At 34.3% G+C, this 21,883-nt stretch overlaps 1 protein-coding gene across 1 annotated transcript in view; it reads left to right on the top strand.

Moving 5' to 3' along the window:
- The window catches only part of LOC150079691 (histone lysine acetyltransferase CREBBP-like), a 487,331-nt gene that overhangs the window by 79,325 nt on the left and 386,123 nt on the right, over positions 1-21,883 (top strand). Inside the window, exon 3 of the mRNA XM_090384101.1 lies at positions 7,836-8,713. Within this exon, the coding sequence (XP_090240227.1) occupies positions 7,836-8,713 (878 nt within the window). The remainder of the gene's footprint in view (positions 1-7,835; positions 8,714-21,883) is intronic.

Below are 21,883 nucleotides of genomic sequence, written 5' to 3'. Positions count from 1 at the left end.
TCAATTTGGGAGAATTATTGGGACTATGGAGAATTCTTACAATCTAGTTCTGCCAGTTTGTCTGCTACTGAAATTCAAGAAGACATTATTTCAGAATTAGAATCCCAAATAATAAGTGTTGAAATATTTGATGTTGTTGATAACTACTTTTCAATCAGAGGTTTCTATTGGAATAAAAATATTGATGTTTGCACAGATGACGTTGCAGAAATTACTGGTTGATTTTTCTGGGGTTACAATGAGAATAAACAAGTATCAGCACTTGACACAATTTCTTTCATTCATTGTCAAACACTTATCTCAAAGCAGATGGCTGATGAATTTCAGGGTTCTTAATGAAAATTTATCACCTCCCTTAATATATTCAGTGCCGATTTTTATTCTCCCTTTAGTTGAATTTTTTTAAAATTCAGCTAAAGTTAAATGGTATCTGTGAATGCAAACTGATATTTGATCATTTTTTATTTTTCATTTATTTTTAGTAATAATCACAATTTTAAATTCATATCATACAAAAATATGATATGAACGTTAGTTGGAAGGCTTGTGACAGGTACACAATACAAGTGTTCATTTCTGGGCCTGACAATTGATAGGCAGATGTTGAGATCTTCCAATTTTTACAAAATTATTTGATTTGAGTGTTTTTATAGCTGTAAACACTGTCACAGATAGGAAGTTGACAGGTAGAAAAATATCCAAAACTCTTTCACATATTGCAAGATTTTCTTCCATGGATAGCCAAAAGCAGTTGGAAAAAGAGTAAAATTTCATTTTCATTCTTGTATTGAAAGATAACTTGATTAAGTTGTTCACTTCTAGACTAACATTTGATGGATTGTTAAAGTAATCTGTGGAGAACCAAAGTGTAATCACTCGCTCTTTTTACTAAATAGAAATAAAAAGGAAGTAACTGATGAAAGTTGATTGCAGAGCAGACGTGTAATAACTAATTCTTTCAGATGTGTAATGTTTTTAACTGTTAAGAAAGTGTCATCTTCTTACAAGGTAGTGAAACTTGTAAAAATATAAAAAAAAAAAATTCCAAAAGTCCAGTTTTTTGAAGATGCTGAAAATTATCAGTTTTAACTAATTTTCATGGATTCATTTGCTTGCTCTCATTCCCATTGAGTTCAGAAAAAATATCAGCAGAGTAAATCAGCTCCACATACCAAAATGTCTTAATTTTTCCAAAAATTTGGTATTTTTGGATTCAAGGAAATATTTCATTTCTGAATTGAATAACGTGATTTAAAATTCTGACTCAACACAGTCAGATCTTGTTTTTTTTCTAACACAGCCAAGGCCTACTCAAATGGTTAACTTTTAGCCATATCCTTGAAATTAAGGATTCCTTCTGCTTGACTGACTTCATTCTTTTTCTGCTCTGACAGAAGTTCCATCATTTGTTGCTTGGTGAGCTCTTTTCTGTGAAATTTACTGCTGTTAGTAAATTTTCCTGAATGCCAACCTCGTCCATTTCTAGGTCCAGTTACATGTTGTTGATCACTGCCAGAAGACCAACAACAGGTAACTGTGGACACAATTTCTATCACATCCTGTTTGTATTTACAGTTGAGCATTAAATCCAAACATCAATAATCTGAACAAGTCGGCATTTATTTATTTTTTATGCTGGTGCCATTAAATACAGTAAGCACCGGTTATTGTGATCACATTTGCAAATTGAATTTTGATTCTATTAAATGGCAGTTGTAACAAGCGAAAGCCAGAGGAATATGATCCACAGGAATATGATGTAAAATATATATAAAAATGAAGATATAAAGCACAAATTTATACTTTTATTTTATCTTACAAATTATTAAACTTAAATGATATACTTAATTAATATACATACAGTTAACTAAACATAACATTTTGTAATCTGATATTACTGTTTGGGGGTTGTTAAATCTAAAACAAAAAAAGGTAAGCATCAATCAATAACAGGGCATGCAGATATTGCAACATGATACATGCAAATGAGATATAAAATAAAGTTTATGAAGTTTAGATATAGGAATGAAGAGATTCTGAACATTTACAGAGTTTAATTGTACTGTGCTGTAGTTGTGGTGATCTTCATCTTTTAAAAGGAAGTAGAAATTTTTAACAATTAAGTCAAAGATTGAGATTTTAAATACACTTTCAAAGGACAAAAGCGGTTTTTCGTTAGCAAAATTTTACTTGTTTGGAGAGTCAACCATAACAGAAATTATAAATAACAAGGAAAAAATTTTAAAGTTAGCATTGAAACTTGATTCAGATGATGGTAAAAAAAAAGAAACTATGTATGACCCATCCCTCGAAGATGCTATTTGTTGTAGTTTGGTTTTGGGAGCATCAGCAACTAACCATATTGCTCTGTGTATAATGTCTGTAAATTGCATGTTCTCTTGATCGATTTTCTGCTTTGGTGGATGGTAAACCTGGGTTTCAGGGAGAAAAAACTATGCTACCTTTGCCTGAAACAGACTAGCTCAGCCACATTGTGAAAAAAAGGCCCATAAAAATTCCTCGCATCATCGACAGGACTTGAACTCAGGTTTTTTCCACTCTGGGTGGGGATGACGACGATTCTACAAACTCTGCTACCTGTGACTGCTAGGTACGAGCAACAAACTGAATCCTGTCCAACTCAACTACTCTTGCTGAAAAAAGTGAGTGGTCTGGCAGCAAAGAAACAAAGTTTGAATATGGTGCAGCAAAAATAAGTAATTATTTTTGTTAAAGGCCTATACATATGTGTTATTGTGACTGAAAGTTCCATTTGTTTTGTTACCTATGAATAAATTGGCACATTATAGCCTCAGTTGCTAATGTGCCAATAAAATCCAAACCAAACCTATGAATAAAAATATATAAGTAAAACTTCATTTTTATTTCTAAACTTATTAAACTTTTTTTTTATTCTCCTGAACAGTATTTTTGATAATTTCGAAAATCTGACCGATTTGATCAGATTTTCGAAATTATCAAAAATACTTCAAACTACCCCTGGTCCCAATTAGTTTGGGTTATCGATGCTCTACTATATTTCTTTAATTTCATTCCAAGCAATGCTAATGTTTTAAATGACCATTACATTTTAAAAGCTTTATAGATTTTAAAATGTCATGGTCTTTCCAAAACTTTTAATATCATTCCACTATACCCTTTTGTTGTTGTAACAGTATCAAAATGTTGTCCTAATATTGTAGACCTTAAATGTTGAAATGTCCTGATCCATAGGCTTGGGGGGGTGGGGGGGTATTATATTAGATGGTAAAAAAAAATAATAATAATAAATTCAAAGTAAGGGTTAAAGGTTATTGATCACAGGTTGACAAACCAGTTTTTATTTGTGAAAAGTTTTTGAATTCTGTTGGCAGTATACCATCTTTTCTTTAGATTTCTATACTTATTTAGCTTTTTTTAATTTAAAAAAAAAAAAAACCTTAAATATTTAAAAATGCTGTGCTTTTTACATAAAAAAATTGCTGAAAGCAGAAAAAAAAAAGTTAGTCAGAAAAATATAAACATGAAACTAGCAGTCACTTTCATTTTCTAGTGCAGAAAAGTGGTCAAGAACACAATTTCAAAAAAAATTCTACCTATATTTCTGCTTACATATTGTGTATGTATTTGTAAACCTTTTCTCTTTAAAAACAAGTGGGGATGGGGAGAAAACACTGCAGGTCATAAAATATAAACATGGAACTAATAGGCACCTAATTTCACCACCTTGAAAATGAAAACGCCCACCCCCACCCAATTTTTCAATTAAAAGGTCCTGATGCCTACTTGCTTTTTTTTTTTTTTTTTTCTTATTCAAATAAAACTTGTTTGGTTCAGAAGTAAGTACTGATGTTTTTAGACTAAACCAGTGATAGGGAACAGCTTTCCCATTGAGGGGGGAAAAAGCAATTGATTAAATAAAATTTAAATTTTGAAATTATAAAATCAAAATGGTAAGACTTCAGTTTTAACACACACACACACAGATTAAAATGTTCATGTGTGTGTATATGAAACAATGAGTAACTTTACTTTGTCATAAAATGAATTCAGTATTTTATATAAAAAAATGTATTCAAAACTCTTAATGAAAATAACTACAGGGAACATCTTTTAAGAGGTGTTCCTTTCTGGCAACTCTTAAGAATTGTCATGTTTTTCCAATCACTTGTTTTCAGCTTTTTTTTTTTTTTTCTCTCTTTGGGAAAGCCCTAAATTTAATATCCTCTTAAAGCTGAGAACTATGCTTTATTTAGAAAGTTTAGGTGTACAGCTGGTGTATTTACTTGAATTAGAACAGCATTGACTCCTTTTTTTTTTCTATTAATCCATAGGGTTTTATTTGTTATTACTCTAGGACAGGGGTGGCCAACAAGTCAATCGTGGCTTTAATTTAGGTCGATCACGACAAATTTTAAATATACAGTCATCCCTCGATTTGCATGGTCAGGTATACTACCAGAATTTTATATTGCACAGCGGGTTTCGCTACCAGCATTGTTTTTTTTTATTTTTTTGCATGATTGAAGATTTCATTGGAGGAGAAACACATTTCGCCATAATAACGTAAAATACCACAGAATTGCAGCTGTCAGTCTTATTGCAAATGCAATAAGATTGAGTTTACTACCTGTTTATAATTAGATTGCACTAACAGAAAAGCCCAATAAACCGGAAAGTGCAAATTGTTTTATGGTCGTGACCTCCAGAAATAGCTTTAGAGAAATATCACAAAGGCATTCAAAACTGTTTCTTATAAGGTTATAACCAAACAGAGCAATAAACGGTGGTGTGTTTGTCTGGTTATTTTGGAAACAATTTCCTCATTCGGGAATCCTCCTTATCAATTATCCTACGTTAGCTGTTCAGACAGAATATTTTTCCGGTTCGCGCAACTTAGTGTTCTCATTGGTAAACACTAAGCTGCGCGAAACAGCTTTTGCTGTTTCAACAACTGGACAGTACTTATATTAATTTAATACCTTTTGATTTAAAAGGAATAATACCTTATGTTAATTTAATACCTTTTTGATTTAAAAGGAATACAATGAAAAAAGAGTAAATGTATCATTTTCATCAAGAGTAGGAACTAGAATACTTTTTTGTAATGGTGAAAGAAAAATGTTGCTGTTTGATTTTCATTGCTTCCATGGCTATACCTAAAAAAGGAAATTTAGAAAGGCACTTCAATGCACTCCATGGTAAATACCAATTGGATTTTCCGCTGAATAGTGACCTTTTTTAAAAAATAAATTAGAACTTAAATCCAGATTATTCGTGCAACAAAATTTCTTCATGACACCCAATTTACATTCTAAGGCAGTTACTGTAGCATCATTTAAAGTGAGAATTCTTCTTACAAAAAAATGTAAATCATTTTCTGATGGTCAGTTCATCAGATGCATTTTTAAAAATAACAGATTCTCTTTTTGAAAGTTTTAAGAACAAAAATGAAATTAAAATGCCCTTCAAGATCTGCAATTATCTCGAAATACTGATGCGACGCATTGAAAAAATGAGTAAAAATGTGAGCGAACAATTGTGTGCTGATATTGCTAACTGCGTGTCCTTTTCTTTACAACTGGATGAATCTACAGATGTCTGTTATACAGCTCAGTTGCTCATTTTTATTCTTATGGTTTTTGATGATTCTGCCACTAGAGAAGAACTGCAGGGTATCGTTTCGTTAAAAGAAAGAACTAGAGGTCGTCAGATCTTTAACTCATTCAAACATTTTATTGAAAAAATTAAATTACCACTATTTAAGCTCGTATCAGTAACAACAGATGGAGCTAAAGCAATGACGGCGCATCTTAACAGATTCATCGCATTGTGCCAAAAGGATGAATTCCCAGTTTTTTTTTGAGTTACCACTGTATCATCCACCAACAAGTGTTAGCCAGCAAAAGATTAAATACTAAAAGTGTTATATACATCGCCTTCAAAATCGTGAATTCCATCAGAGGACAATCTCTTCAAAGGAGACTTTTCAAAATTCAACTCTGAAAAAAGAACCAGATCTGATATTACACACAGATGTGAGGTGGCTGAGTCGAAGTAAATTTCTACAGATATTTCGAAATTTGCTGAATGAAATTAAAAAGTTTGTTGATCAAAAGGGAGATGATTATCAGCAGCTACAAGATACGGAGTGGTTGTGTGATCTGGTTTTTTTGGCAGATTTTGCCAGTAAATTAAGCGATCTGAATTTGGAATTACAAGGAAAAAATAAAAACATGGGTGACATGATTAGTAGTATTTCTGCTAATTTACTGACATGATTAGTAGTAATATCAATTTTTGGCAATGGTTAAGGATCTCAAAGAAAAAAAATGCTACCATTTTTGCAAATATGCAAGATCATTTACAAAAATATCCTGTTTTTGAATTTAATAGTGAGAAATATGTTTCTGAAATTGAGAATGTTGTGGACGATTTTGAAACTAGATTCAGTGATTTTAAAACAATTGAAGACATTGTTCAATATATTTCTTATCCATTTAATGTCGACTTAAATAAGAAATAAATTGCAGAAAAAATTGCAATTTTTCACATGGAGAAAATATTACTTGAAAATGAAATTATTACATTGCAAAACATATCTTCCTAAAAGCCAGATCATCAGAAAGAGTTTTGGAAATATGTTTGCCGAGAAAAGTACTTAAATGTAAAAAAAATGCAGTGAAATTCTAAATTCCTGTTTTGGTTTCACATATCTATATGAATCGGCCTTTTTGTATTCGAAACAAACAAAGATGAAGAATTGCTGTGCTCTTACGTACTTACATACAGAAGATTCTTTACAGTTGACCTTATCACAGTATATCCCCGATTTTGAAAACTTGGCAGGTGACATGAAGATAAACTTTGCATAAATTAAAATTTTAAATACGTGTGAATTTAAAATAATTCTGAACTGTATTGAATTTTAAAATTTATAAACAACATTTTTCAATATGTGTTGATTAACTTTTTTAACCTTTTACAATGAAATTTTTGAGATGGTAGATCATGGCACATTTTGAAGGAAAAAAGTAGATCGCATCATAAATTAAGTTGGCCACCCCTGCTCTAGGAAATGAAGTTGGAAAAAGGATTGTGCTGCATCAGTCTAGTTCTTTCATACAGTTGCTTTGTAAAAACTATAAAATATCACTTCAAGAATAACTTGAGTAAAATTGGAAGTTTCAATCAACAAAAAATGCAGAACTTTTTCACAAGTTACTTGGCTGGCCTTGGGTTACTCCTTCTGGTTTAATATTATAAAGGTTATTTTTAGCCTTAAACCCCTGTCTGACCGTGACCAGCACTAAATGTTCTCCCACTAGAACTTCCAAATTTGGACTTAATATTGTCATAAAGACTTGGCCCACTTCCTGAATCAACTCAGTCCTGGAAGGACTGAGTTTTTTGGAATTTAGAATTTGTAAGAATCGAAAAACTGTATATATAAGTATGGCATATATTAAGTCAACATGGTTTCCATCCATTTAAAATTATATCTAAATTACAACTCCCCAAATATACCCTGTGGAGTTTTTTAATATATTTTATTTAGGTGTTATCTAAACTAATATACATTGAGTAATGTTTCGGGTATCTTGCTGATACCCATCATCAGCTATTTGCTATTTATTGTCTAACTCTAACTTGTTTGGATTAGAGTTTGGCAAGAAATTCATGAATTTATTTTAAAAATTTTCTCCCTATATAAATTCATAGTGGATAGGACAAATTCATTTGTCATTTTAGGAGTTGTATCTCCAAGTTTGAGAGATCCTGCTGTGATGGAAGTTGATCTTTGATTAAAATTTTTTTTGTATTTGTTTTCATAGATATCACCTTTAGCTGGGAACTGGAAAATGAATTGCCAGAAGAATTAATTGGGTCAGGAGGATTGGGTCCATCAGAACTTTCAGCTCTGCCGTCTCAGTCTTTGCAACCATCCGCTCAAGCAGGTCAGAATATGCATAACGGTGCTGGTGATAGTGGAAATGTACAAGTCGACAGTAGTGTTGTAGGTAGTGTTACTACGCAACGTCATCAACAGTTATCTCAGTTACTTCAAAATAAACCTGTGGTCCCTCATAGTAGTGCTCCAACACCTCAGAATCATACTGGCATTCCAACGTCACAGGGCATTCCCAGCCCAAATGTGTCATTTGCAAGCATGACTGGTGTTAAAAGTTCCCATTCAAACAGTTTAACTCCTCCCAGTGTAACATCAAATAAAAGTGTAGCTCCCGTTTCTTCATCACACAGTGTAAGTACTGATGGCATGACATTAACAAACATCACAAGCAGTATTGTGAATAGTACTTTAAGTACTTCTGGTGCATCACCAACTATGGGAATAGCAGGTAACATGCTTTTGATGACTAGTAAAACAGGACCACTAGGGTCACAAGGAAATTTAGTGTCTCTTACTTCCTCCAGTGGTACCAGCAGTATTTCAATGCAGGTGCAGCCTCAGCAGTCGCAGGTGACGCAACAGCAAAATCAACAGCTTGCACCAAATTCAGGTTCGTTAATGAATGGAACTCATATATCACTAAATAATCCTGGAACATTAACTATGCCCCGGAGTGTTGCATCTAATGTGGCTCCAGTTATGTCTCATGGAAATGTTTTGGCAAATACCATTGCTTCAAATTCTCACCAAAGTGTTATTGGTCATCCTTCTCTTAATAATAGTCAAGGTGCTCAAATAAAGGTGTGTAAATTTATTTTTTATTTAAAATTAGTATATTCTATAATGGCTGAAAACTCCCAAAGGTTATAATTGTATTTTTCACTTTAAAACATATGATCATAATACTTGGACACTGGTAGATAGGAAATTCAAACTTGTGTATCTGTGTCAATCACACTTGCTGATTACTGTCAGATTATCACAGAAATTTGTAACTAAATTAATTTGCAGACCTGATTGTTGTCATATAAATTTTTGTCTGGAGGTACAAAATTAAATCTTTAAATTAAGTTTTTTTTTTTTTTTTTTTTTTTTTTTCCATGTTAATTTCAGACATGAAATTTTAAAGCTATATTATACCTTAGTGTGGTAGATAAGGATTGAGAAGTGAACTCTTTTACCACATAAGAAGTTGCATAAATTGTTTATTTACATGTATCAATACATAATTTGGAAAAAGCATTTGGTAACCATAAACACTTTGTTTACTTTGTCTCAATACTACAGTTTTTTTTTTTTTTTTTTTTTGAGACTGTTTCAGGATCTTATTGAAACCAGCCTTCAGTCTTTGGTCTTATTGAAACCAGCCTTCAGTCTTTAAAAAAATATATTTGTAAAGGAACAAAAATGTAGGAAATTAACTGAAGTTAATTTATCAAGTAACTTTTTAAGTTTCAAACTATGTATTATTCTGTCTTAATTTTGATTTAAAATAAGTTTAATTGTATGATTAAGATTTATGAATGTTATTCTTCTATTTATTGTTCTGAAACTTTCATGTGATCTTACCATATGGGTACTAGTCATTCTGTGATAATTTTGGTAACAGGATTGTATCTTCTCATTTGTCTCCCTCGATCTTCCAGTTTACCTTACCTTAGCCATTTTCTTTGCTTCTGGTATGTTTGTACCAAAATATATTGCAGTTAACGTTGTTATTTAAAAAAAATCACTTAGGATAAAATGCACTGTCATGGCCATGAACAGTCTAAAGCCAGAGAAGATTCTCTTCTTTTGCATAATGAGGAAGTACTTCATTGCTACATGTGACTACATGGTGCACAAGTTCCCACTGAAAAATGTTCTTATAAATGCCAGTGTAACACTAATTTCAGTTGGTGCACCATTTACAAACAGATTTTTTTTTTTTAAGAACAAATTTTCATTGCTTCTCAATATTTGAGGAAAATAAATAGATAAATATTTTGCCTATGAGTTCTGTCAGTTTTAGTATGAGAACCTACCAGAAGCTTTTCTGAAAGAAAAAAGGGTTGATGTATAGTAGTGATGCTTGTTGCTTGAGAAACTGAAAATTATAGTAGAAACTTAATGTAACAGTACCTTGTGTCATTATAGACATTTTAATAATTCCATATAGCAATAGTGAGTTTGAGGATATTCATCCAGGTGAGGGGGGGGGGGACATTTAAAAAAAATCTTTCATATATTTTATTTGAACTTTGGCACTTTTTTTTTTTTTTTTTTTTTTGATAGCAAAGGGTGGACAACAGGGCAAGTGCTGTAAAAAAAAAAAAAAAAATTCCTCAGTTTATTAATGTTTCAATGCATACTGTACTGATGAATGATGCTATGGCTGTAGTTTTTCAGGGAAATTTATTTTCAAGGTCCGTCTGAAATAAAACAAATAGCCTGATTTTTGAAAGTCAACAGTTGGTAGTAATGATCATGTAATCTGAAGCAAATACATTGCGTTATATACTCTGTAGTAAACACAGTAGCTTGAAGATGGTTTGTAGAACAGTGTTTTAGTCATTACTCAAAATATACTTATATTCCTACCATTCTAAGAAATTAATACTTTAGTTCTGTGCTTTCCAGTATTTTATTTTTTTTTAATACAGACCACTTTTGTATTTGAAGTGAACATGAACCACAAAATCTAAAACTAAAAATGCAAATATTAACTTTTTTAAATATAGTGATATGTACTTGTATTTAATGCATGTAGTATGTTATAGGCATACCTGTATTTCCATTGCTGTTAATGGAATTTTTACCTAATGAAAAATGCACTGATTTATTGTCAAGTTCCGTGGTCCACTTTCATAAGTTATGCAGACTAAAAGTGGTCTGTGGACCATGTTGGCAAAAACTGCTCCAGTGGACTTAATTTTGTACATTTATATGTATGTAAATTTCACATAATTATTGTTTACTGCCTTCATTTTGAATTCAGTTGCTTATTTTATTTTGAAAGAAAAATATTATTTTAGTTGCAATTTGACAAACCTCTATTAAAATAACTTAAAAAAGGCTAGAATACAAAACTTATTAAAAAAAAAAATAAATGTAAACAATTATAAAATATCTTAATTAGTAATTAGATGTGAAACTTTATTTTTTTAGGAAGCTTGTAAAAGGCTTACCCAAAATTAACAGCTTCAGTCCATCTTGGCATAGAATAGATTTAAATATTGAGTTATTGAAATGTTTGTGCTGAATAATGGCTTTGATCAGTTTACTTTTATTAATGGCATTTAAGGGGGAAACACTTTAATTTTCAGCCTTGAACACAAATTTTCACTTGGAGTTAGGGTTGGACTATTATTTGGCCATGTGAATATATATACCTTATAGTTGTTTAGCCGGCGCCTCCGTAGCCAGGTGGGAAGGAGCAGCACACGCTTCTTGATCAGACCGGGGTTCGAGCCCATCACCACCAAATACAGAGGATGCTGAAAGGTCAGGGAATGACCACCGCATATCCTGGAGCAATATGGCCTTAGTTGCTAATGCTCCTAAAAAAAAAAAAAAACAAAAACAAATAAATAAATATAGTTGTTTAGCCATGTCATGTTTGTTTCGGCTCCGTAGCAAGGTGCACCATCCTACTGAAAGATGCACTTGCCTTGTGTACTAAGGTACAAGTTGGTAAATTGATAATATGCAGTTATCCAACACCATCCTTTGACATACATCACACACGACACTTCTAGATGCTTCATTGTTGCATTTTTCCATTTCAGTTATAAGGCTCTGCTAGGTTATCAATATGTGTTTAATACTCTCACGGCCAAAATTAAGTATATGTCTCATCACTCTAAACAACTTTCTCAATCGTATATCATCCAAGACTTACTGCACTTCTTATCACAGTTTACATATTGACACTGTTTTTCCATTGGGTTTTTTGTTTCTAGGTTTTCTCACCTTTAAAACACTTTTTTGTATAATTTTTTTTTTTTAACGGTTCATTCCAGATGTTTCTAAAATATCTTAAGTTTCTGAGGTTCTGCCATTTTGTACAGCCAGTCAAGTTCTTTCACCTTGAGCTCCTATTTTAGATTTTCACCCAATTCTTGGGACAATATTGATACTGTTTGGAAAGTGTGCACACACTACAAAATTACTAACGCTAGATTTGTTAGCTTCATCCCCCTCCCACTCTTTCAAAATACATATGGGCTTTATCACTTCTGTTTTGGCATGTGCAGAAGATGACCACTCAATTCTTTAATTGCCCCTGCTATCATTTTATAAATTTAACACATGAAATAGTTGTAGTTTTAAGAATAACTTTACACCACTAATCATTAATTTAACATCTGATTGGACACTAGAGGTGATGTGACACAAGCACGGCAATGATTGTCTGTGACATCTGCAGCTGTTCGAATGTGTACTTGAAATAGAAACAGATTGTGCAGTTTGGTGCTTGTTGATCCAAAATTGTTTATTTCGTTAAATAGATTTATTTTATTTTTTGTAGTAATAGTCGGAATTACTCTTGATCTGGTTATTAGTAGTGATTATTCGTGCATTAAGAATTTGCAGATAAAGGAACCACTAGGTGGCAGTGATCACAGTGTACTGATGTGGGATTTACTTAAAGATATAATTACCATCAGGGGTAAAGGAAGGGGTTTTTGCTTCCGTAAAACTGACTATAGTGGTCTCAGACTTTTTTTTTAAATTCTGTACAGTGGGACCAACTGACGTTACCAGCAGCAAATTAAGTGAGAGTCACTCAAGGAACTAATGATGGAAGCTAATAGGCTTTTCATACTGATTAAGAAATATTTTTAAAATTTTTGGCCTAAATGGATGTCAGATGAAATAACGACTCGTGGCAGAGAAGAAAAAGTCATGTGACGCATTTAAATTATCATGTGACACAGAAGCCTGTAACAGATATAAGCTAGTCTGTAATCAAGTCACAAAGGAGATTAGGCAAGCGAAGGCACATTACAAGAAATCTTTGGCAAAGGATGCTAAGAAAAACAGCAAGGACTTCTTTACTTATATAAACTCCAGAAGGTAGGAGATGAATCAGATTGTTTCCACTTGATATCGATGTGGACCAATGTTTCCACTTGATATTGATGGTTCCACCTGTTGATGATCCTGCTCAGATAACTGATAATCTAAATGAGTATTTTGCATCTACATTCACACATGAGGAGTTAAGGGAGGAAAATGCTGGAAATTTATCAAGCTGACAGGGTGCTTAATGATTTTGTAATAATAGAGCAAAGTGGAGGAGAAATTTTTGAGGAGGAGAAGTTAAACATAAAGAAAGGCACTTGGGGTGGATGGATCTATCCAGTTATATTAAAGAAAGCGACAAAGGAAGTAAGCAAACCCTTAGACATAATTATGAGAGCATCCTTGGACTCAGGGAAGGTCCCCATGGAAGATCCCCAATTCACAAAGGGGAACTAAGGGTGACACGAGTAATTACAGACCAGTTAGTTTAACTTCTGTTCCCTGGAAAATAATGGAGTCTCTGGTTAAAGATGCATTGCACGATCATTTAGACAAGACTGCAGTAATAATTCAGACACAACATGAATTTAAGGGAAATTCTTTTCTGCTATTGTTTGGTTTTTAGGAGCATTAGCAACTAAGGCCATATTGCTCTGGGGATATGCGGTGATCATTCTCACCTTTCTGTATTTGGTGGATCACGGGCTCAAACCGCATTCTAATCAAGAAGCGTGTGCTACGCACTGCTGCTCCTGCCCACCTGGCTACGGAGGCGGCAATTCTTTTCTGACAAATTTGATTGGATGCTATATGATGTGGTTACAAAGAAACTGGATGCAAAAAATAATTTTGATATCGTATACTTGGATTTCAGGAAAGCTTTTTACACTGTTGCACATGGAAGACTACCGTACAAATTGGAGCAGTATGGTATTAAGGGTAAGTTGCTACAATGGATAAGCCGACCGGGCTAGCCGAGTTGGTAAAGTACCTGCCCGGCAACCCAAAGGTCGCGGGTTCGATTCCCGCCTCGGGCTTGGATCAAAGTACTGCAAAAACCTTGGGAGGTGCAATATGGCCACAGAAGCCGATGCGCCAACAACTACCAAATCAAAAAAAAAAAAAAAAAACAATGGATAAAAGGATGGTTGAGTGGGAGAATACAGAGTGGTAATAAATGGACACTGCTCTTTGTGGACTAAGGTTATTATTGAAGTCCCCCTGGGTTCAGTGTTAGGTCCATTGTTGTTTTGTATATTTATCAGTGATATAGATGAAGGTACATCAGGCTTAATGTCGAAGTTTGCAGGTGATACGAAGTTTGGCCTGGTTGTTAATGACAGTAATGGCAGTGTTCTACTGCAACAGGATCCAGAAAATTTGGGCAGATAGGCTGCAGAAGTGGCAACTGAAGTTTAATATTGACAAATGCAAAGTCCTGGTTATGGGTAGAAGTAACCCCAGATGAACATATCAACTGTGTGGTACTACACGTAGGGTGGTAGAAAATTAAAAAAACCTGGGAGTAATTGTGCAGTCAGATGTGAAGTTTTCTAAGCAATGCAGACAGGTTGCCAGAGCAGGTGATGGGGTATTGTCAATGATATACAGGAATTTTGCTGGTAGGGAAAAGGTGATTATTCCTTTTGTATAAGGCAATGGTCAGGCTATGCCTTGAGTACTGTGTACAGGTTGGGAGGCCTCATTTTAGGAAGGATGTAGTTGCTTTAAGCATGTACAGAGAAGGGCAACAAGATTGGTGAGGGGAAACAGAGGGATCCTCTTATCAAGAAAGGCTTAAATTCTGCAAATTGCATTGGCTGAAGACTAGGCACCTGCGAAGTGATCTGATTGAGGTGTATAATCCCTTGAATGGGTTGAGCATGCTGAATTGTGATGGGATTCTTCCCCTTGTTCAGATTATGAACCTAAGGGGGCATAAATTCAAATTGAGTAAAGTCAGTTGTAGAATAGATGTGGTGAAATTTGCTTTTAGCCAACGTGTGGTTAATTGCTGGAACAAACTTCCATCTGTCGTTGTGGAAGTTGATAGCTTAAATAAATTCAAGAAGGAACAAACTTTTGGAGGGAATGGATATGTGAAATTTTTTTTTTTTTTTTCCTGGCTGATGCTACATAAGCTCATACTCTTGCTTTCTTGCATCAGGTGCCTCCACTACTATAAGGTTTTAGCTGTCAAAAAGCAAGTTATCAAGTCTGTTAAAAAGTGAGGCATTCAGACTAATGCAGACAGTTCATCCATGATCCATTGTGATGTCTGCTGTTCAGAGAGTGTTGTACAAGTATGCAATATCTGAAATATGTTTCCAATTAGAATAATGCCTGAATTAGCAAGCTGAACTCTGAAAACTTTCTGCACACTCCTGCTATTCATTTTATGTCAGAAAATGAATAGCAAAGATGCAGAATGTTTTTACAGGTCAGCCTAGCAGGTTGCCAAAGCAATGGATCTGCAGTTTGGAAAAATGAAATTCTTGTCTTCTGTACTTAGTTATTTTTCCTTAGAACAGCTATCTTATCCTGTACTTTCCTTGCATATACATAGTGCTTTTTGCACTAGTTGTTTGGCTGTCATTGCCCTCTGCTGTATATTATGTATATAATTTTCTAAGCTTCTCTAATTATTTGTGCTTTAATGATGAAACTCATTAATTATGCATTTACTTTTAAATTTCACTGTTGACCATTCCCTCTGGTAAGTTCTCTCTCTCTCTCTCTCTCTCTCTCTCTCTGTTGAGTACTGAACCTAAGCTACTCATTTTGGGTCTCTATAGTTCAAGTTAACATATAATGGAGTCACTGGTTAAAGATGCATTGCAGGATCATCTAGACAAGACTGCAGCAATAATTCAAACACAGCATGGGTTTGTTAAGGGAAAGTCTTGTCTGACAAATTTGATTGGTTATTATGATGTGGTCACAAAGGAACTGGATGCGAAAAATAATTTTGATATCATATACTTGGATTTCAGGAAAGCTTTTGACACTGTTGCGCATGGAAGACTACTGTACAAATTGGAGCAGAATGGTATTAAGGGTAAGTTGCTACAATGGATAAAAGGATGGTTAAGTGGGAGAAGACAGAGGGTGGTAATCAATGGGTGCTGCTCTTCGTGGACTAATGTTATTAGTGGAGTCCCACAGGGTTCGGTGTTGGGTCCACTGTTGTTTTGTGTATTTATCAATGATATTGATGAAGGTATATCAGGCTTAATGTTGAAGTTTGCAGGACACAAAGGTTGGCAGGGTTGTTAATGACAGTAATGGCAGTGTGCTACTGCAACAGGATCTAGATAATTTGGGCAGATGGGCTAAGAAGTGGCAACTGAAGTTCAACCTTGACAAATGCAAAGTACTGCATATGGGTAGAAGTAACCCCAGAGAAACGTACCAACTGTGTGGTACTACACTTAAGGTGGTAGAAAATGAAAAAGACCTGGGAGTAATTGTGCAGTCAGATATGAAGTTTTCTGAGCAATGCAGACAGGCTGCTAGGGCAGGTCATGGGGTTTTGTCAATGATATATAGGAATTTTGCTAGCAGGGAAAAGGAGGTGATTGTCCCTCTGTATAAGGCAATGGTCAGGCCACGCCTTGAGTATTGCGTACAAGTCTGGAGGCCTCATTTTAGGAAGGATGTAGATTTGCTTGAGCGTGTACAAAGAAGAGCAACACGATTGGTGAGGGGAATGAAGGGATTCTCTTACCAAGAGAGGCTTAAGTTCTGCAAATTGCAGTGGCTGGAGACTAGGCACCTGCGCGGTGATCTGATTGAGGTCTATAAGGCCTTGAATGGGTTGAGCACGCTGAATTCTGATGGGATCCTTTCACTTGTTCAGATTACGAACCTACGGGGACATAAGTTCAAATTAAGAAAGGATAGATGTAGAATAGATGTGCGGAAATTTGCCTTTAGCCAGTGGGTGGTTAATTGCTGGAACAAACTTCCATCTATCGTTGTGGAAGTTGATAGGTTAAATAAATTTAAGGAGGAACTGGACAGGCATTTGGAGGGAATGGTGTGATGATTTTTTTTTTTTTTTTTTTTTTTGGCTGATGCTGCATAAGCTCCTACACTTGCTTTCTTGCATCATGTGCCACTACTACTACTACTATAAAGCCATTCTGACATTTTTTGTATTTCTTCTGTTGTGGCTGTCTTCACACTTCTCCAACACACTTGCTGTCATACTCCTGTCAAATCACAATAGCTCTGATTTTTGTCATCAAACTCTGTATTCTGTGATTTACTTTCTCCATTAGCCTTTCTGTCACCAGTTTTAAATAGTTTCCAGAACACAGTTTCTAGCTTAATTACCAAAATATTACTAATTCTGTAATAAGGTCGTACTATCAAGTTTTGATTTTTGAATAGAAATGTCTGTGACACTAAAATATCAGACAAGTAACCAAACATAAAACTAAATAGAAAAGACTTTCTATAAGCGTTGAGAAACCCACAGCTTATTCCTTCACATTCTGTGACCCATCGCCATTTAGGCAGTCCAAAGTATACCCTCTACCAGAGTTTAAAACTAGCATGTCACAAAATAGTTTCAAATTCTCTTTTTAAAATATCCATTCCTAATAATATTAATTTTTAAACTTCATTCAGAAAAATGAGTAACTTGGCCTGCAGCCTGTGACTTGATATCTGCAAGAACCATTATGGCCTGCAACTTTAAACATTTTATCTGCTTTGCTAGCACAGTCAAAAAAACAGTTGCACACCTGTTCTCTAAACTTTAGTTGTTAAAATTAAATTGTTTTATAAAATGTATTTGGGTAAATCTGAAGCTAATGAAGCAACGTTGCAACTCCAGCTAGAAATATTGCCAAATAAGAGGAAAAAATAATGGATTGATTAATCAACTTATGTATATCCAATAATTACATTTTTAATGTGATATTAATGTTTCTTGGCAAGCTGTTGGGTAGTGTGCCTGTAGAGTCCTGCACAGCAATATATATATATATATATATATATATACTAGGAACCTGTTTTTCTGGATACCATTAATATGAGGGCTTACAGATTTATGGATAATTCGGTCATTTTCAGTCAGAGGTTGATTTGTAGTAAATCCTCTTCTCAGAAACAGGTTCTTTACATTTTTTGTAATAAATTAATATATACAGTATATTCTTACAAAGCTCAAAGTATTTAAAGTGAATGCACACTGTTTATGATGTGTAATGACACTTATACCATTGAGGAAGCTTGGTAGGCAGCAAGAAATTCTTTGCTATTCAAGATGTAATTCCATTATGTGCAAGTAGGTAGTTGAAGTTTAAATTGTTTTCCTCTGACAGCTGTTGTGCCACAACTATTGGAAACAGTTGACTATATTTCTTGTAATTGCATTTTAACTTCATTTGGCTGTGTCTGACTTAGGTCGGTACAATTCATTGACTCTAATATAGGACTTCTTTACAGTTTCTGGATTAGTCAAAATGTTGTTGACAACTTTGACAGTTTGTCAAATATACTTACATTTCTGTGACAAAAATGCTATCAAATGAAAGTGTAGATATCAAAGCTGTGTTTGCCACAACAGATGGTGCTGCCATTCAAAATGGCGTCACCTGTGGAGAAATCATTTTGTGTTCTCAGTTATCATCAAACAAAATCAAGCGGTTAAGTGCAGCGATCATTCTGAACTAGATTTCACAGAATTCCTCGAATTCAAGACTCCACCATTAAGTGGTATCGGCAGTTCATATAGTGTGGACTATATGAATTTTATCTGTACTTTACTATATGTAAAGTACTTTGCCACCTGTACTTTACTATATGTAAGTACAGGTTGTCCCAGCACAAACAACACGACTGTAGAATGTGTATGACAGGTGTATCTCAGGAGTCACCACAAATGGACTAACAAGGCCAATAGGGAGCTTGGAATTCTGCAGAAGTGTTTGGTGTGTTCTCAGAAGGCAACTCCATGTATTCTTACAAATGTAATTTGTTACAAGCCCTAAAACCTCATGATAAAGTTTCTAGGTACAAATTTTGTTGTATCATCCAAGAACTGTGCGATACTGTGAAAATTTTACAGACAGAAGTTTACCAATGAAGCTACATTCCATCTCAGAGGTAAAGTGAATCGACACTGTTCGTATCTGAGGGAATGAGAATCCACATGAAACTGTGGAACCTGAATAGGACAGTCCAAAAGTAAACATTTACTGTGCATTGTCTGTGAAAAAGATTTATGGGCCCTTCGTTTTTTTGCCTGATATGCTGATTGGGTGGTTGCTGCTGCAGCTGACACAAGAAGGAAATAACTTTATTTACAGCAGGATGGGGATTTGCCACACTTCCATAGAGAGGTGTAAAAGTTTCTGAATGGCAGTTATCCCTGTTGCTGAATTGGCCATGCTTCCTGTGATGACAAACCTTTACTTCATTGGCCACCAACATTGCTGGACCTTACTCCCTTGGATTTTTATCTGTTGTGGACCATACTGCTTATGTCTCCAAGTTTCATCTTTCCCAGACACTTTATACGGCCATTATGAGTACTCTGATCTTAGGAAGGAATTAATAGTAGGGTTGCTGAATTTACACACATTGAATCCTGGATGTGAACAACTTCTAATAGGAACAGTGACAGATTTCAAATCCTTCCAAGAGTTTGCCATCCAGGTATTTTGAAGACTGTTGATCTTGTTACAAATCATTGTCAAGGTATTTAATTGTTACTTTGTGTAATAAGGTCTTGTGGCTGACTGGAAAACAACCAGGACAACCTGGTTGATTTCCAGTCAAAAGGGGATTTCAATATTTCAACAGGATAGGTGCAGAATGTGTAGTACCATTCTAATTACATGTAGGAGCTTACCCTGTGCGAGCAATTATCCAAATCATTTAATAGAGAAAGACATAAATCGTGAACAATTTGGTATTTGTGTCACTTTGCCAGAGTTGTGAGGATGGCATGAATTTGATTATTGCATTGGTGTGTTCAGGGTCACACTTAGGGCCAATATTGAAGTACTGTAAGGTAACTGTTAAAAACTTTGATATTTATGTTTTCATTGTATAGTTTTTTTTTTTTTTACAGAAAAATATGTACAGTAGTTAGTTTCAAATAAACTTTCAAAGTTGTCAACAACATTTTGACTAACCCTCTCTATATTCCCCCTCTCTCCCTCCTGTTTAGATGGTTCACCAGAGCATTTTTCTATCTAGTGTATGGATTTCTTTTTCATAATTGATATGCACTTATTAATACTTTGTAAGAATAAATATATTTCAATCATATATATTATTATAATTTATTTATAATATAATTCATTATATTATTAAATTTAAATAAGTACAGTGAATTCTGCTTATTGTGATCACTATAGGAAACAGCTTAATTGATTAAAAAAAAAAAAAAAAAAAAAAAACCACACACAGTGAAACAAGAATGCAGCTGTTTAGTGTTGTAATAATATTTGCCATATAGTGTGAAGATGCCACAGGCTTTTGCTGCACTGGCAAAATAAACCAGCCAAGTAGATAAGAAAACACAAATTATATGCTTCCCTCCTCACACAGTAGTAGTAGTAGTAGTGGCATGTGATGCAAGAAAGCAAGTGTTATGAGCTTATGCAGCATCAGCCAAAAAAAATCACGCCATTCTATCCAAATGCCTGTCCAGTTCCTCCTTAAATTTATTTAACCTATCAACTTCCACAACGACAGATGGAAGTTTGTTCCAGCAATTAACCACCCGCTGGCTAAAGGCAAATTTCTGCACATCTATTCTACACCTGTCTTTTCTTAATTTGAATTTATGCCCCCATAGGTTCGTAATCTGAACAAGTGGATGGATTCCATCAGAATTCAGCATGTTCAACACAAGTATCCAGTTGACGTTTGAGTTTATTCAAACTGTCAACCTCAACTACGTGCAAGGGCAAATTGTTCCAGCTATCAATGATTCGCTGGTTAAAAGGAAACTTTCTACAATCTAATCTAAAACTCAGGCCTGTAATTTGAATTTGACCCCTAGTTGTTGAATTCTTTATAACAGTGAGAATTGTACCTTAATTCATTTTACTAATTCCTGTCAGAGCCTTATAAACTTCAATCAGGTCAGCTCTGAGGTGCCTGGTTAACAAGCTCTGTACCCCCCATAATCAGTCTTTCCTAATACAGTTGTCCTTCTGCTGATCTCACTATTTGAGTTGCCTGTCTTTGAACCCTTTCAAGAAGCTCAGTGTATTTTTTTTCAGATGAAGTCTCCATACTTGAACACTGTATTCCAAATGGATTATGATCTCCCTATTTTTACAGCAAGAGTTTCCCAAACTGTTCTGCTGAACACTAGTGTTCCATAAGATGTGGACAAGTGTTCTGTGAAAAATTGCAATTAATAATTAAAGAAATAAAATAAATTTTGCATATTTGTAACGTACATCACTTTTGTATCATAATTTTTAACTTTTTTTTTCCAGTTATTAATATACCGGCATAGACTAATAATCAAATGGACTGCGGAACACTTTATTTTGGTGGACTTTTGCATAAAGAAGTATGCGTAGAGGTTATGGCATCTATGAAAAAGTGGAAATATAGTGATCTAGTATGCGATTTAGCCTGGAGTACATGGATTGAAGGAGTGGGGGGGGACCAAACCTATATCATAACTAAACTCACTTCCTTGTATAAATTTTTTTTTTATTATTATTATTAGTATTTTGAAATATTATAAAAATAAATGACCATGGATTTGTGGTTGAAAAAAGGAACTTAAAAATGAGAAGCAAATGCTTCTAGTATTGCAACTGTGGTTGATGAAAATAAACACAATATTGTCACACTTCAAAGTGAGGATGAACAATTGCAGCCTTTTGTTCCCCAAAAATCCAAAGTGAAAAAACAGGAATGAACTAATAAAAGACCAAAACGAAAGTATGATGACAGTTGTTTGAATTTCAGCTTTACATG

The sequence above is a fragment of the Mastigoproctus giganteus genome, chromosome 10 (genome assembly GCF_048544385.1).
Source record: "Mastigoproctus giganteus isolate SK-2022 chromosome 10, ASM4854438v1, whole genome shotgun sequence".
NCBI lineage: Eukaryota > Metazoa > Arthropoda > Arachnida > Uropygi > Thelyphonidae > Mastigoproctus > Mastigoproctus giganteus.
The sequence above is the reverse complement of the archived record's forward strand: the minus strand, read 5'-3'. Positions and strand labels throughout refer to the sequence as shown.